Source organism: Microchirus variegatus, assembly GCF_963457635.1.
Source record: "Microchirus variegatus genome assembly, chromosome: 18".
In the NCBI taxonomy this organism is placed as follows: Eukaryota; Metazoa; Chordata; class Actinopteri; order Pleuronectiformes; family Soleidae; genus Microchirus; species Microchirus variegatus.
Window position 1 is genome coordinate 17,472,581 of NC_139819.1, and position 18,560 is coordinate 17,491,140.

The 18,560-nt window shown below is 40.1% G+C and overlaps 2 protein-coding genes across 2 annotated transcripts; one reads left to right on the forward strand and one right to left on the reverse strand.

The window, feature by feature from the left end:
* Nucleotides 1-1,975: 1,975 nt before the first annotated feature.
* cenatac (centrosomal AT-AC splicing factor) lies at nt 1,976-7,036 on the reverse strand (the record flags this gene model as incomplete). Its single annotated transcript, XM_083904641.1, has 11 exons — nt 1,976-2,090; nt 3,097-3,229; nt 3,413-3,514; nt 3,977-4,007; nt 4,090-4,207; nt 4,300-4,367; nt 5,291-5,353; nt 5,496-5,562; nt 5,653-5,751; nt 5,890-6,056; nt 6,920-7,036. 11 exons carry the CDS (start codon nt 7,034-7,036, stop codon nt 1,976-1,978), a joined length of 1,080 nt encoding a protein of 359 aa, XP_083760767.1.
* A 425-nt stretch (nt 7,037-7,461) lies between these two features.
* On the forward strand, nt 7,462-9,621 carry LOC310939798 (uncharacterized protein; the record flags this gene model as incomplete). Its single annotated transcript, XM_083904642.1, has 2 exons — nt 7,462-7,621; nt 8,609-9,621. The coding sequence occupies 2 exons, from the start codon at nt 7,462-7,464 to the stop codon at nt 9,619-9,621; spliced, it is 1,173 nt and encodes a 390-aa protein (XP_083760768.1).
* Nucleotides 9,622-18,560: the final 8,939 nt, after the last annotated feature.

An 18,560-nucleotide genomic window follows, 5' to 3' on the forward strand; every position in this document is an offset into this window, starting at 1 on the left:
TTTGCCCGCTGCCTGGTTGTCTACGTCCTTTCCTTTCTGTGCCTGTATTTGTCTTTTTTCTTTCTGTTCTCGCAGCTGTTTTCGTCGTTTCAGTCTGTCTGAAATGTCCTCTTCTGGCCCTTTAAGCGACAGCGTTTCCGGGGTTTGGCGTGTTCATATAGAAAGGGGCGGGGACTCGTGGCCAGCTGAGCGCCTGTCATTTAACTGATTGGTCGTTGCTCCTCCGCTCAGCCAATCGACGCTCCGGGATTAGGCCGTGTCGACAACATGGAAATTTATTCAAAGAATCCTGCTCCGTGATTGGACCACTGATTAGTCCAGGAAACGCCCAGTACACGTGCTTTTTCAACCCTCCCATTCTTTAGCATGGGAGGAGATTGTTGTGCTGTCACTGGATTTACTCATATTTGACTAAAAACAACGACAATAATCCATGTTCTGATACAATAAACCAGCATTTTGAACAATTGTACAGCACTGACGTTAACATGGTGGTGAAATCATAGACAGCAGCGGCTACGTTTTCTGTCAAACGTATACAGCCAGGGTAATCTCCCTTCCTTTTTTCCTACAGCTTGAGCCTTGTTTGTTACAGACCTAATAATAGATCAGGTACACGTTGTATCCGCATATTGCTTAGCGGCTACACTGAGATCCACGGCCATCTACCCGGAGCCCGAGGAGGAAGAACAGAGAGGAGGAGGGGGAGGATGTCGTGTGGAGATCACAGCTGTGAAGTAGAGATTATCATGCAGTAGAGCAGAGCGTGATGTGAACTCTGAGGGTTTAACGTCATATTGGGCCAGCTTTAGCTGTGGAAGAAAACAAATAATGACCAACTATATATTATATATAAGCACTGAATTTAACTTATTTAACTGATGTTCTAAGTATATATTTATATATAGATTAATGTGTTTGGTGGATGTGAATTGGGGCATAAGGGCCAGCAGTCTAATGGTGAGTTCCAGTTGTAATCTTAAGTCGGAATTTCCGAGTTGAGGGGGCTTTCCGGTTGGATTTCCGACTTGGAAACCTCGACATGGGATTCCAAGACGACTACCAGTTGTACAAACACTGGTACTTGTACTGTTAATTGCATCATCATTGTCATATTTGTTACTAATTTGTTATTAGTAAATCATTTGTTACATTTTCACCCATGGAAATGGAAATCACTGTTTGTGTGTTCCACAGAGCACTAAATGTGAACAATTTCCCTAAAGCGGTAGATAACGGATGGATGGATATCTAAAGCAATCAACATTTGCATACAGTTCTGTGCAAAAGTCTTCGGCCACCATTATAAGTGTTGTTTTTGCAACGCTATAATGACTGTAAAGTATAAATATTTCTCAAGCACTTTATTGGAACTCATCCAGAAAATATGGGCACATTTATGCAGTTTTAAAAATAATTTTACAGGAAACAAAGAAAAACCTTCTAGAGATTTAAGTGTCAAGTATTTAGTGTGAGCGTCAACAAAAGCAATTAATGTTAAACCTGTTTGTCCTTCTATGTCGACAATATCTGCTATGAAAAAGGTATATTCAAGATATATCCATATCCATACAAATAGATTTCTGTTCATATCCATGCTAAAAATGCCAGTATTGCTTTGAATCAGCGACTGTCTTATGCCACCTCCTGGTTAAAAGACAGAACTGTCACATTGTGATCATAATGACATTAGAGCAAAGTAACCTGCAGAACAGTCATGACCTTTGTAGGGGGATGTGATAGGAGATTGTACCTTTCAGTTTTAATACAAAAAAATTACCAGAACATAATTTTATATTTATACATAATGGACATATTTAAGACAATATCTTTACTGCAATTCTCCCTATTTATCTTATAGAGAGGGTTATTTTGGTAAAGCATGGCATCTATTCAGGCAGAGCAACTGCAAAGAAAGTATAAACATCTCATTCACAACTATATACACCACTCAAACAATTCCCACCAAGTATGTTCAGTTTTCAGTGCGGTCAGGATTTGTTTGGTCGTTTTTCTTTGACGCATCTGCACTGCGCTTCCGCTTTCTCTTCTGTCCGTTCTTCTCCCCTTCCTCTTGTCTGAACTGGTGTCTATTAAAACAAATATTAGATTAGTATGCAAATATGTGAAGGTAATACAATGAAATGAAACTTGATACCACAACACAGCAGGGGTAAAATGTACTAGAAGATTTTTTTGGTAGTTTTGATGGTCTTCTTTAAGGTGGTGGGGTAACCAGGTTCCAGGTTTGAACCCGATGGCCAACAGAGCCTTTTTTGTCTGTAATTGGTATATTTTCTTGAGTGGGTTCTCTTCAGGAACCCTGGCTTCCTCCCACAGTCCATGCAAGACATGCAGCTAATGCTGCATTCCAGAGCCCATCCAAACCAGTTGGACGTGGGACTTATCCTACTCGCGAAGTCGGGGCTGATCGACCTACCCCCACTTCACCAAAAATAAGTCAGAGAATAATGGTGGCACCCATGGAGTCACATGAATAGGCTATAAACTTTACTTTTCTGCGTGTAGAGTTGTTTTTTAGACACAGCAATTTTATCACAACTTGTTTTTCATGTTATGGCGTGAAATAATGTCGTCGTCTGTTAGCATGAAGATATGTAGGGCGACGGTAAAAGTATACTCACGACGTTAAATATCGATATGTATTGCTTTAACATATACGGCTTGCTTGTGTATGTAAGTAGACTGAATAGCTGACAGTCAAAATGCCTCTTCAAACAAAGCGAAAGCGCCGTGATCGTCTATGTTTTCTAACATTCAACTTCAATTGCTGGAACGCTTTGAAGTAGGAGCTAGTACAATCCAGGTCCCACATCCAACTGGTTTGGATGGGCTCTGGAATGCAGCATTAGATTAATCAGAGATTTAAAGATGACTGTAGATGTGAAAAAGAGTATAAATATTTGTCCCTACATGTGACTTCCATACACTATTTTATTATTAATTTTCACTGCCTAGAAGACAGCGAATGTTCATCAGTCAAAAGCACCTAAGCAACATAAACATAAAAACAAAAAGGCAATACATAGTTTTCAAAGTACTTGACAGAATGAGATCAGTCATTGTTTATCTCACCGGGACTGCCAGCGCCGGCCACTGTTCCACACTCTGCCGAATGAGGGAAGCCAGTTAGCGTCTGTGTGTGAGCTGTGATCAAAGTTGGCCCCAACTCTGTTTGGTGGAAGCTTCCTCAGCTTCTCCTGCTCCTCTGGCAGAGACAAAAGAGGTGTACATTTTTTTTTTACCATTTGGATTTCTTGACACAATGTCACATTTGAATGAAATAGTGGTGGCAGCATCTATGAATACATAACTGGTCGAGTTGTGTGGGAATTCTAAAGTATAATATAAATTATAAATGAGGAAATATGTGTGTGTGTGAGTGTCCTACTCTGTTTGAGGAACCCTTGGAGCGATGGACCAATTTCTGGATGTGCAGCAGCACTGGAGGTCCCCTCCTGAGGATCGTCCTGGAGCCAGGGAGGGACGCCACCTATGGCACAGTGAGGTCATGTGATTAATATGGATGAGGTGACGTAATAACTGCTGTATGCACACTAAACTGCTGTGCAATCTTCAAAGTGAAATCAGGAAGTGTTTTATTCAGTGAAAGGATATAATAATTACTATACGTTTGAGAAGTTTGTGTGAAGAATATTCTTCAGGGTTTAAGGCAATATTAAACACTGCATATCCCTTTCTGAGAGCATCTATATGCATTAGAAAAATGTTATGTTACTCACCTACGGTCCATTTACCTAATCCCCATATTGCATGTTTTTGAAGGTGCAAAGGCAGGAGTGCTAACAACTACTCCGACCATGTGGCCCCTGATTTAAAGTTTGTTAATGTTTGTAATTCGTTTCTGAAACACTTTTATATTTGTTCAAATCCACCTCATGAATCACCCCAGAATTCCCCTTTAAGCATGCTGAGCACATAACAGATAGAGTACCTGTGTGGACATTCCCACTGTTTGATGAATCCTGCAACAGAAAAAAAGAGGTAATTGTGTTTATGTCCAAAAAGATTGTCATTATTGAACTCTTTTTACAGTTGAGTTTCTACCTGATAGCCTATGAAAGTCAGGCCTTGTCCATTTGCAGCCCACGACGCTTCAACCACTGAGTCGACGAAGCTGCTGCTGCCTGCCTGCTGCTGTGATCCCTGAGATGTGAACTGAGAGCTGTTTCCCAAAGAAGACAAAAGTGAAGTCGTTACAATTAATAATAAAATTAAAATTCCAAAGAAATTAGATAAATTGTCAGCCTTTGTTACCTGACAGAAACCTCTGCCGACTCGTCTGGGCCACTGGGATCATTAACCGACTCCACCTCTGCGTCATGCTGACATCGATTCAGGAAAAGCCAACAGTGGTTCATAGAGGAAGTCTGACTACTAATTCATCTTTTTTCCATCACAATTCTCACGTTAAACACTGAACATAATGGTCTGTGTACCTTCCGTTCATTTGTTTTTCAAAATAAAACCAGAAATTAAAAAAAGAAGAAGAAATAGATAATGACTTGTTTTTCCAATTTCCAATTTTGTGCTGAAATAAAAAATGGATTAAACGGATAACAAGCGTTTCCCGTTTAATCCAATTTAATGGCGGACTGGTGGTGGTTGTTGTCCCCGCCCTGGAGTCCCAGAGCAGGTACACCTACCACCATCTCCTGCCCCACACCCTGGAGGCTCCACAGCGGGGACACTGACCACCAACACCCCGCCTCCCTGGAGCCCCAGAGCGAATACAACAAGCACCACACGCAGACCCCCCAGAGCTCCACTGTTATAAATGTTTCAGCTTTTTACAAATTTTTCACACTATTTACATTAATATTAACGGTTTTACATTATTTTCACTTTCCTATTTTCTACATTTTCACAATATTCCATGCCCCTCTGGAGCTCCACAGCAGGGACAACAACCACCACCAGTCCACCGACCTGGAACCCCAGAGAGGATACTTGCATTCATCAAAATTGGATGAAACGGGAAACACATTTTTACCATTTTTCATTTCAGCACAAAATCGGAAAAACTAGTCGTTTTTTTAATTTCTGGTTTAATTTTGAAAAACCAAGGTACACGGACCCATAATACTATTTAGTTAACATTATATATTTTTTTACTGTGCGATGTGTTGAATTTCAACCACCAGTCACAAATTTCACCAGTCAAACCTATCATTCAGTTGCAAACGTATAAAGAGCAAACACTTATGTCCAGTGATGGATACTGCCACTGCATCCTTGCAAAACAAACCTCTAAAAGAGACTGAAGGACCTCCTGACGACGTTTCTCCTGGGATCGAATATGATCAGCTTGCTTCAGCCAGGAAAAGAAAAACATAAAAAACAGATCAGCAGGTTTCCATTTGGGTTAAAATAGCACTTGCCAATAACTATGCTAAAGGATGCCTCAGAGACATCACACCAGCTGTTTTGACTTGGTTTAATGTTAATGTTACCTGTTTAATAAATTCATCCTCTTTGTCTTCAAATGATTCCAACACATCTGCCACCACAACTTTAAACCTGAGCAAGGAAAACAGTGAATCCATAGAAAGGAAGTAAAAACAACAACAAAAAAAATTTATTAATTGAACTTCCACTCTGTGGGCCTACCTTTCAGTTTCCTCCTTGGTAATGATGACCTTGTCTCGAAGCTTGGGGTCAGCCTTATTATCCCACCAGAACTTGTGTGTGTTCTGTCTGTGTTCTGGGCTGAAAACAAGTGCATTTAAAATGCCAACCAGGAAACAGAAGGAAGAAGATGTTGGTCACATTTTACCATACTTTTACATAAATGTATATTTGTTCATTTGGGCAACATATAGTATGCTGCACTGAAGTATAACTTACGTGGCCATGTGTTCCAACAAGCCTCCGTAGAGCACGGTCATGTTGCCGTCTGTGACATTTCTTTCAACTTCCAGCTCGCAGCAGTAGCACCAGAATGTCTGCTTGTGCTGGGTGCAATCGAACGTTTCTACTTGGGGCTTTTTAAGTGTTCTGCGAGCTTCCTTTACCTGAGAGACAGTGGGGAAAACAAAAATACAGGAACTATAACTGTTGGAGAGCATCTATTATTGGAACTAAACTTAAACTAAACTAAAACGTACATACAACAGTAATTAAACTATGCTAAATTCACAATTGCTTCATGAAGGTGCAAAGGTTTGGAGATTTGTGGTGCAACTAAAACATACTGTAGTGGTGTTGCAATTATTAGGGGTAGATTAAAGAAGTCTCGGTACAGTGGTTTTGGATCAGGACCTGGTCTACCTCAGGTCTATATGAAAACAGTGAAATGTGCCTTTATTGCATTATCACAAATAGAATAACAAATCAGAGACTGTGTTTTAATGAATCTTCAGAGTGTGTAGGATAATCTAGTCCAGATTTCAGAAGTCTAGTTACAGTGATTTTGGTTTTGGATCAGGACCTGGTCTAATGAGGGTCTAGATACAAAACAAATCTCCCCATTAGCATTTTCCCAAATAAAATAAAAGTTTCACAAAATACAACAGTGGGTGTCATGCAAGGTTGATGTCTTACCTAACATGTCTAAACAGACAATCAGTGTACAAACAGTAGCACTGCGCAGCAAGTCAACTTTCCCCTGAATCGGAAGCTAGACAATCGGAGGCTAACTTCAGCGTCGTCAAATATATTCGCTTATTGTCATAGAGGAGATGCTAAGAAACCAGATAACGAGTCTATATAATATAATCATTGCAGCCCTGTGTGTGTAGAAATGTGTATACCCAGGAATTAAATGTACAACTAGCAGCTAGCATCGGGGCTAACACGTAAACATTACGTGATGGAGGAAAACGTGAGCACACAATATCCAACACTAACACGGATAATATCTCGTTAAGCTACTTACTTTTTCTATGAACTTGAGAAGAACAACTCGAAGTCTGCTTTGATGACTTTTCCCAAATATGTGTCCCTTTCCGTTGAACGTCGTCTGCTTACATATGCTGCAGTAATGTGCGCCCATCGATGAAGCGTGTGGGAATCCAAAGGTAGACGAGATTCGAGCTATCACACAACCCGGGATAACACTTAAAATAACCCAGTCTTCTATTGTCTCATTACATTAACGCAAATGATAATAGACAACCGTCAGTATAGTATTCCGCATCAGGGACCGTCTAGATGGGTGTTACACATCCATAGTGTTCCCCCTGGAAACAAGCACAGTATGTGGAACTGTTTAAACCGGAGTGGCGGTAATGCAGCTCATGGTACTTAGTGCCGCAGACCTCCAACGAAGAAGAGTATCTGCGGAAGTGTATTTTTCCTCGGCGGAAGTAAACACTACAGCCAATGCGGCTTATCTCGCTAGCTGGAATAAAGTGGATTAGTCATAGTCAACTTGGACGTTGTTTGCTTTATCCCATGTGCTGTTGATTCTTTGAAAAAATGTCGTCGGTTCTGTGTTTTAGAAAGTTTGTCAACGAGCGCCTAACCGCCGCAGCCGAAGAGATACTCGGTGTCTTTGAAAAAACCATCGTAGTGTACGAGGAGGAGATCGACCGTCAGCGCAGACTGCTGGATGTCGTTTTGAAACGACACGGTAAAGGTTTGTCATACACCACAAACACACACACTATTCATTTATATATAATGTCTGCTATATACCGTCGTTCATGTCGTGGTGTTCGTTGACCTCATGACTTATTTGTGGGTACATTTGTGTACACACCCTGCTAAAGGCCTTTTCCACAGCAGACATTTTGATACGCTTTAGCAAGAAAAGCGCAGGTGTTACTGAGCCAGCTAAATGGACTGCCGCTATTTATAGTTAGATTTTTTTGCCAACATGTTTGATCATTGTCATTTTCTCCCTCCACCGGGTAACATATACACGCCAACACATACTCAAAATAGCTTGACTGAAATAAACATAAACAAGCTGTAACTTCTGTCTCTACTTACGTACACTTAATATGAAGACAAACTTAATATAACATACGTAACACAATTAATTACATTTTGTCACATTGATTCGTGGATGAAAATGAGGTTTGAGAGTGCATTTTCTGAGAAAATAAAATGTGCAAACTTTCATAAATGAGTAATCAAAAAATATATAATAATCGTCTTATGCTAATTGTTTAAAAAAATGTCATATTAGCCAGATAAATGAGTCTAACACTAGTGATTTTCCCACTTTGATAATGTCTGTCATGAAAAAAGCCTATTGTGTGAGACTGGGGTCACATAAGTTATGCATCTCCTGAGATGCACACTGATTGACAACATGGATTTATATGCTTTTCCAATTGATACCATTACAAGATATGGTATACCACAGCATATTGATTAGTTAACCAATTCTAAATAAGTTAGTTATCCTATTTCGCTAGTGAGGATCCTACGTTATTCTAACATTCTACCCATTTCTTTGAAATCAGTTTTTAGGGAAACTAAGATTTGTTTCTATAATTGATGTTAGTTACCTTTGTTACTGTTGCAGAGGATCAAATGAACCTCAAAATGTTCACATTTAAGAATTTATAGTAATCAATTAATAATCAGTTGATAAAGATTTTCTGTTGTCTTTCAGACATCCCGCATTCATCTACCAGTAATGAAGAAATTCTCCTGAACCAGCAGAAACTCTATGACCAGAGGAGGAGCGCCACTCTGAACCAAGTGGACCCACAGGCGTTGGGGCAGCTTTGCTCTGGTCAGGAGAAAGATCATTTCATTCTGCAGCAGGAGACAGATATGTTTAAGTTAAGGCATGCACGAGAGGGGAGTGACTTTAGTGCAGACCAGAATCTGCTTTTGGGTCGTGAACAGATTCGTAATGTGCCAGAAAAAGAGTCACTGACCAGCATCCCAGTTATGGCTGACTCACTGGCCTCAGGTGCACCTGCACCGTACACTGAACATCACTTTTCTCACAACTCTTACCCAGCTCACAGCCAAGACCATGGGAGTGGAAACCATGAGACTGCAAGTACTCATCAGACACCAGAGACAAACAAACCGTTCAAATGTATGGTTTGTTCTGAAGAGTTTCACGACTTCTTGAAGTTAAAAATGCACATAAGGAGCCACACGGGTGAAAAACAATTAAAACGCAAAGGGAAAGCATTTACCCAGAAGGCCCTGGGGATGAATCACACAGTGGTGAAGCCATTCATATGTAGAGTTTGTGGAAAGGAATTCAGTTGTCAGTCAAGCCTCATCAGTCATATGAAAAGTCATTCCGGTGAGAGGCCGTACCATTGCATTACCTGCGGCAAAACGTTCAGTCGTGGAGCAGACCTGAGGAGGCACACCCGAACTCACACGGGGGAGAAACCTTACAGCTGCATCTACTGCAACAAGGAGTTTTCTTACCACTCATCACTTACTAATCATGTGCGAGTGCATACAGGCGAGAAACCGTATAAATGTATGTGGTGTGGGAAAAGATTTGCTCTCAGCACAACGTTGAAAATACACACCCGAGTCCACACAGGGGAAAAGCCATACACGTGTGACTTCTGTGACAAGAGTTTTGCTCACAACACTGGACTCAGGCTACACAGAAGGGTCCACGCAGGGGAGAACCACCTGGTCCCCTAAACTTTAAATCCCCATACAAAAAACTGCATTCTCAATTGTTTTCTCTAATTAATGTTTTCCCTGAACTGAAATTGCATTTTTACTATGTCTACAGTTGTGCTTATCAGTGTAATACTAACTACTTTGTTTTAACTACTTGAGGTGGAAATGAGGAAAGAACGGTATGATAACATTTGACTTGTTATAAGTGGTTTGGTTCAGGTGCAGTGATGGTGTTTTCACAATGGCAAGCACTGGCACAGTTTTTCTTGGTGCTCTCGGTGAATCACCGCCATTTTGGAGCTAAAGTTCAGTTTACGCAGGGCTCTAGAGCAGTGTTTCCCATCCCTCGTCCTCAGCGAACACTGCCCTGCATGTTTTAGATGTTGCCCTCCTCCAACATGCCTGATTCAGATGGTCAGCTTGTTACCAGGCCTCTGCAGAGCATGATGACAAGCTGACCGTTTGAATCAGGTGTGTTGGAGCAGGGCAACATCTAAAACATGCAGGACGGTTTTCCCTGAGGACCAGGGTTGGGAAACACTGCTTGAGAGCAACCAATTTTCTTTGGTGGCACTGGGGCACCTAACGCTTCCACAGTTTCCCCCACCTTGATCAGTGAGTGTCGACAGAACCAACACCGACGGTCGCAAATCGATCGTCTGGCATGCTAAGCACCATCATCATTTAGAGTCTGAGTGTGTGTGCATGTGTGTGTTTGAAGACTCACATAAGTAGACACACTACACTACACCATAGTATAGCAAAGTAGTATTCAGTATAGGAGTTTCATATTTTCAATAATTATTGTTGAATTAAGTTTATATACGCCATTTAACCATGACGGAATAGTCAGGATTTTCCCAGTTGATGATCCAACATGCATGTCCTTCACTATTTCCACTTGCATGTTGTCCTTCCTCTTGTCTATAGATTGTATTGACATGCCCACTTATGAAGTAATGGCTCAAACAAAGTATTTTTGTTTTTGCTGGGAATCCAATTTTCAGGTTTTTAAATTCATTTTTGGTGGGAAGTGCAATTGGAACTGTGCCACAGCTGTGCTGGTGTGAAAGCTCTACGCTGAACCTGTGGTTAGGCTTTGGCACAAAAAGTTCAGGCATGCCTGGAAAAGGTCATGCTTTTCCTCATTGAGTCCATAAAAATTAAATTATGTCACTCACACCTGGTCGCATACTGTATTTCACTCAGTTTGTTACACGTCACCTTAATATGAGAATTTCTGATTATATTTAGCAAAAAAAGCACAGGTATTACTGATTTGATTAACGATGGTTCTGTTCAGTTAACGTAAGGACATAACATACACCATGAAACTAAATGGAAATAGTGTCGTGGGGAATGTAGTCTGACAGAAATATGTTCTTTACGAAACATTACTGAGAATGCAGTTTGAATTGTTGTGACACATTTGGCAAGAAACAGCAGAGCTGTGTTAAAAGCTGGAGGAGTGTTAAAAACTAGATGTGTGGTTCATTTTCATGTTTGCCATGTTGGAAGCATTATAATGTAGATGGGCCTGGTTTTGGAAGATGAGCGATTTGGAAGTAAATTTTACTTGAAACTGACATGTTTGTTTTCCACCGCAGTTTTACAATAAGACCAGAGTTTGGTTTTCGGCCTAAATGTAAAGCTCACCATAGTAACACAGTGGCTCTAGCATCCACAAGAAATGTGTCTCTGTAGCTAAAGCTGCTTACAGTTCTGCACTGGAGTGCAGACATATACCTGCATTTGTCCAGAGGTGCTATATATGAGAAGACAAACATGCACAAAAGTCAGTGCAGACATTTTCCTGAACTCAGAGTGAGAATACAGCAGGGAAAGCTCTGGATGATTTTATAAGAGAGTGAGTGAATGAATGAATGTCCTGTCTCCTGCATGCCAATGACAGTTACGGCCGCCTTGTCTCACCTCAATGTTCTGAAATTCTTTTGTTGTAAAAGGGTATGACTCATTTCCTGTGAACACTAAACTCCAGATATTTTATGAAACCATATTCCCATGGATGACAACCGCACGGTAATAGTTTTAAACAGATTATGAAGCAAGAAAGTCAAACAAACCCATTCCAACCGATTGAACTCTTGTGTTTTGTTGCTCTGCAGGTTGAAGTAGAGTGAGGCTTACAATATATATTACCTACTGCACACTGAATTCTGTTTATTGATCTGTTGCCTTTTATTATTCATAGTCTAAGTGACTGTTGAGTAACGGTTCAAATGTTATTGCAGCATCTTCTATTAAATCGCCTGGAGACGGGGCGTGAAATGTTCACACTCCAAACACACTTGTTTATAATTGTTATGGTTCTATAGTTAATATTCAAGGTAAATTATGTTCAGCACAAGCCACAAATAATAAATACATCAACCAACCAAACCCGGCCTCTATTATCCAAGTCTTTGGGTAGTAACAAGGGGTAATGTTAGTGCTGTAATAATTTCAGTAATTGTTTTTTTAGTGTGTCTTTTTTTTCTTTTTAATAAAAAGTTATCTGATCACAGCCTCGGTGTGAATTTTTTTTGGAGGAAACGAAGAATGTGTCAAACATGAAACTTTATAGGATATCAGCATTTTAAAACAAGGACATGTATTACAGCAGTGTTTCCCAACCCTGGTCCTCAGTGAACACTGCCCTGCATGTTTTAGATGTTGCCCTGCGTCAGCACACCTAATTCTGATGGTCAGCTCTTCATCAAGCTCTGCAGAAGCCTGATAATGTGCTGTTCATCTGAATCAGGTGTGTTGGAGCAGGGCATGTGTTCCCTGAGGACCAGGGTTGGGAAACACTGCATTACAGCAACAATAATCATCTGTCGGCTTCTCCCAGTAGGGGTCACCACAGTAGATGATCTGCGCCCATCTGTTCCACATACAACTGTCATCATGTCCTCCTTCACAACATCCATGAACCTTCTCTGTGGTCTTATTTTCCTTCTGCCCAGCAGCTCTATCTCCAACATCCTTTTTCCAATATAATCACTACCAAACCATCATTAGCTTGTCTCTCTTACTTTATTTCCAAACTGTTGAACCTGAGCTGTCCCTATAATATGCTCATTTCTAATCCTGTCCATCCTGGTTATTCCCAACACAAATCTCAGCATCTTCAGCTCTGCCACCTCCAGTTCTACCACTTGTCTTTTAGTTTAGACATTACCACCTGTCTCCAGGCCATACATCATAGCTGGCCTCACTACAGTCTTGCAGACCTTCTCTGTCCCCTTTGCCACTGTCTGTCACATAGCTTCACTCATCTTCTTCTGCTTTATCCTCCACATGACGGTCACGGGGGTACTGGTGCCAATCCCAGCTGACGGGGTGAAAGGCGGGGTACACCCTGGGCAGGTCGCCAGTCCATCATAGGTCCACATATAGAGACAAACAACCATTCACTCACTGTCAATGTACTGTGCCCAATTTGCCTAATCCCCAATTCTACTGTACAGGGTTCCTACGCAGCATGGACAAGTATGGAATTTAATTAGTGTCATTTCCAGGTCTGGATGGAAAAGGGGAAAGAGGTATGGAAAATTATGTGTGTTGTTTCCAGACTATTATCTCACTTGCTAAAATTAAATATATTAATATATGCAAATCAAAACAAGTTACTAACACAACATAGTCTATCTGTAGATGATACAGGTAGACTATACTTTTCCAGACTTTTTTGAGTCTGGAAAAGTATGGAACTTTGAAATGGGAAATATGTAGGAACTCTGACTGTAAACTGCATAAACAGTTCTTACAGAGAAATCTTAAGCAGCAATCTACAGCAATGTTTGTCAATCCTGGTCCTCAGGACCCACTGTCCTGCATGTTTTAGGTGTTTCCAGAGGTGATTCTAGAGCCTGTAGGGGCCCTAAGCAAAAATTAAACAATAAAATACTGTAGATAGCTTTTAAAAAAACTATATAAACTTAGTAAAAAATACATTACACTGTAAAAAACCCACATTATAAAACAATATAAATATATAGAACAATAAAATACTGTAAATAACTGAAAAAAAACATATATAATCTGAGTAAAAAAGATCTGCATGACACTGTAAATAATCTTGCAGAACGATAACTTTACACAGGTTAAAGTGAGGTGGGGCCCCTTTAGTGAGGTTTCCTACTGAGATGTCATTGCAAATCACCCATTGTTTTTTAAGGGGGACGAGGAGACGGCTGCTCACTGCACATTTCAGTAAAAACAGCCCCATAGACTCCGAGTGTCGGGCATGGATGTATCATATGAACTGGATAGAGCTTCGCCCCTTCACTTCCGTTCATTCCTATGAAGCTGCTCTCTCGCTCACCCAGAGCATATGCCAAAAAAGTTTTTGACCTTCGCGTTTATTTCCGGGTTATGGGGTCCATAGAGCATGCGCATTAGTGTCACTACCATAATGTCTCTCGGTTATGTGAACGAGCCGTCTGCGTTATTGACTTGCTCGGCGCGTACATGAACAGCGAAAGGCATGATGGGAGTACGCTAATGAAGTGCGCTAGCGGATTTCATGAATACCGCCGTCACGTTAACTTTGGCTTTAAACCATGGATTTGTAAATAAATGCAAAACCAACGATAGCGAAGAGAATATAGTAAGCTGAAAAGTACAAAGACGGAGTTAAAGATTAAAACGATCAATAAAAATGGTTTATTTGGGTTAGGACCGTCACTATTACTTTATATGTGTAACAGGAATCATGTTGTTTTTGTCGGTCACAGCTCCACAGTCCACACCGTCATCAGTGTCACGATGTCCGGGACTGAACACAGTGATAAAGTGCAGCATGTCAGTCTCCTCTCCTCAATGAATCCACACAACAGCTCATTAATACATCGATAATACGTTTGAAAATAAATGCTAATGAGCGATGAATAAACAACTAAAACATGCTTTGTCATAATAATTTAAAAATGTAAACGAAACCCCCTCATTGTGTTAATTTATTCACATTTCTCATGAAGTTTTAATGTCGTATGGTTCACTGACAGTATCGCTGCGCTCGTACACAGCTGTGATGTCACTCTGAGAAATAAGATTTGTCTGGGCTTTTTATGGCCTTTAGGAATGTTTTTCAAATATGAAACTCCATTAATAAAAAATATAGAATATAACGATTTATAAAAGCCCGTCTCCATGTCTCGAGGTGTCCTGTGGACACTTTTACACGTGTCTCTTTTACTATTGTGGTCAATGGGAAAATTGTTGCAGTACCCACAGTGGCCACCATGCAAAAATTGTCTTCAAGGCAGAGGGGGCGGAGCTCTATCCAGTTCATATTATACCTCCATGGTGTCGGGGGCCCCCTATCATGTCGGGGCCCCAAGCGGTTGCCTGCCTTGCCTGTTCACAAGCTGTGCCTCTGGGTGTTTCCCTGTTCTAACACACCTGATTCAAACGGTCAGCTCGTCAACAAGCTCAGCAGAAGCCCGATAACGAGCCGTTCATTTGAATCAGGTGTGTTAGAGCAGGGAAACTTCGAAAACATGCAGTGGGTCCTGAGGATCAGGATTGAGAAACACTGATCTACAGTACAAGAAATCCTAATCTTGCCTAGTGGACTTTTAGCAGCACCATTAAAGTTTCCATGTATATCAATCTTGTGATTCATATTCATAATTCTGTACATCATTCTGTAGTTTAACAGGTAAGTTGAATTTACTAAACTGTGCTGTGATTACTAATAGTCAAATTTCACTTGCACATGTAATCAGGCTGCTCAGTCAGTATCATAACCAGACTTCCTCTTCTTTTACAGTACACACACAAAGACTCACTCATTGCAAAATATTTTACTCCAGAGGCTGTGATATCAGATCAAAATGTATTCACATCCTAATCTTACAGAAATATACAAAGTGATAACAGTTGATTAAAATAAAGTAAATCAGCCTCCGTCTCTGTCCGACCACCAACATACCACGCTGTGCTGTGCAGTTATCAGTGTCTGGTGCACTTTGGTAATCAGCGGTTGATGGTGGTTCCAGAGCTGCATCGGCTCCTGTGTCACATTTGGATCACATGCAGCTCACAGGTGGGTTCATTAATCACCAAGTTTCTGTTTTCACAGCTGGTTGCTCTCCTCGTTCTAACCCTCCTCAGCCACCATATCGTTTTCAAACCGGTATTTGTGTAATCATCTTGGATGACGTAGCGGCATTTCATTATGTGACAAATGAAGAATGTGAAAGTAGGTCCAGGAGCTGCAACAGAAAATCTTTAAAAAAATACATTCACGATATACAGTATATTAAAATGTGTTGTTTTTCCACAATATATCTTAAAGCAATGGAGATGATTTTTATCCTCCATCCAGGTCTCAGAGATGAAAGTCTCTTCACCATTGATGTCAGACTGAAGCTTTTAATAAGTTTGACCCCCCCCCCCACCAAAAAAAACCCCAAACAAACTAAATTATGTTTCAAACAATATTCATATGAAATATATTTGTCTTAGTCTGATAGACTTATGTGATTCATTCATTCACTCATTTTACACTTTTAATAACAACACTTCATTTGTAACTTTTGTCTAAATCCTTGTACGGTCATCAGCACTGCAACAGTGAATGAATTGGTCATTTACTACTATGTTACTAAAATATAGTCGACTAAATTCTTATTGTCGAGTTATTGAGTTGTTTCATAAAATGATGTACAGTACCAGAGGTGTTTAAAGCTAAATGCACATTTCCAACATATGTACTGGAAAATATACACACACAAACACGTTTTCTGAAAACAGAAAGATTGGAGTAGATGAAAAGGAAATAAATGAGTAATATATAGGTTAAAGGTGTATAATAAATAATAAAAGAGAGTAGATTAAGCAAGACCGAATGTAATAGTCTGTAGAAATTCTGAAGAAAAAAAGTGATCGTATAGTTATAAAAATATAAAATACTAGACAATAGACTAAAATTACAAAACTTACAAACAGTGATATTAGCTTTGCGAAAAACTCTTTCTTTCACTTTAAACCATGAGTTGGTGAAAACATTAACATGATCATTTAGTTGGTAGATATCACCAAACCTTTGTTCCTTTAATAGTTAACCACCCATGCTCTATGTTTTGTTCTAGATTTCAAATTCTTAAATGTGAAAATTCTAGTTGTTAAAGGTGAATTTTCTGGTTGCTTTGTGCTCCATTATGACAGTTAACTATATTGTACTAAATGACAAACAACAACAATGATAAAGAAAATATTTGAGTTTGAGGGGGAAATAAATCTAAAATTGTTTGCCATTTATGATTGACAAATGACTTCATTACTAAGATTACATAAAATTGCATGCAGTACAGTTTGCACGCACACACACACACACACACACACACACACACACACACACACACACACACACACACACACACACACACACACACACACACACACACACACACACACACGCACAAACATACACACAGTTTGACAAAAACATCATACTGTACTGTCGTCCAAAATTAAAAAAAAAAATTTGACCCAAAATGTTGGTCCAAAATACCAACAAAAAACGCTATACTATACTGTTGTCCAAAATGTGATTTTTTTTTTTTAACAAATTGAGTATAGCATGTTATAGCAACCTAAGGAAGTGATTTCAATGAAAACAAAGTGAGGACCGGCCAAAATGTCCTCACTCCGTAAAAATTACCTCACTTTGTTGGTTAAACCCCCCCCCCACACACACACACACATCTACATGTCTTTAGCACATTGTGGGGACCACGTTAGGGACCGGACATAATGTCCCCACAAGGAAAAATGTTCCCACAAAAAAGGTGTTTTGCCAGGGGATGGTCCACAACACACACACACACACACACACACACACACACACACACACACACACACACACACACACACACACACACACACACACACACACACACACACACACACACACACACACACACACACACAAGCTAATGAGCCAAAAATGGTCACATAAAAGAATAAAAGGATTTTGTATATTCCACTAAATTAAATAAAAGCTTAAAAGGATTTGTGATGACATCCCAAGTTCAAAAACCATGGCTGTGAAATCCATCATGGTTTTCACAAGCTTTCCCCAGCGATTATAACGTTGGCCGGAGCGTCAGTGTGCACTTTAAATCAAAACCATGCTCATTCTGGCCAGACACGCTTGTGCGCTCGCAGAAAGTGTCTCAGTAACAAACCCTGTGATTTATAAACACTTATCTCACCACAGTGGCCGAATCAAAAGCCTGGCAAAAGGGGGACAAATTAACAGAAAGGTATTCAGCTTTTCTAAGGGACCTAATTTTGAAAACCGCAGTATTCATAAAACCACAGTGCACAATTATGTTTTTATAGCTATATAAACTATAATGTTACCTTGTAATTTCATGGTCACTAACATAGCAATTTTGAGACCCCAGTTTTGCTTTGGCTTTGTTTGTTTGCATTTTTGTGACAGAAGTTATGCATGTTTTTTAGAACTGAGCTCTAATTTTCACAGGATGTGGGATTTTTTTTATAAATGTTACATTTGTGACTGGAGATCACATGAATATGGAGCAGCAGTCAGCTGGTGTTCAGCGAATGTTGGCAGGCGGTTTGACTCATATGAGAACTGAAACTATTGAGCTTTCACTGCTAATGGTATAATAAGCTGCAGTGGTGCGGCACCCCAACTGTGCCAAGTCAAAATGCATCTCTCTAACAAGCACCATGATGACATGTGATGTTGTTTTTACAAACTGTGTTCTACTTCACCTTCAGCAAAACCTCCCCCAGAAGGTTTTACTTTCCCTGCTGCACACAAGTGTGTATTGTGTAATGTATTGACATTACCATGCCTAACCTACACTCTTAGAAATAAAAGTGCTAAGTAGAACCATATATGGTTCTTCGGCTTGTCCTCATAGGAGAACCCATTTTTGGCAAAAAAAAGTTCCACCTGGAGCCAAAAAGGT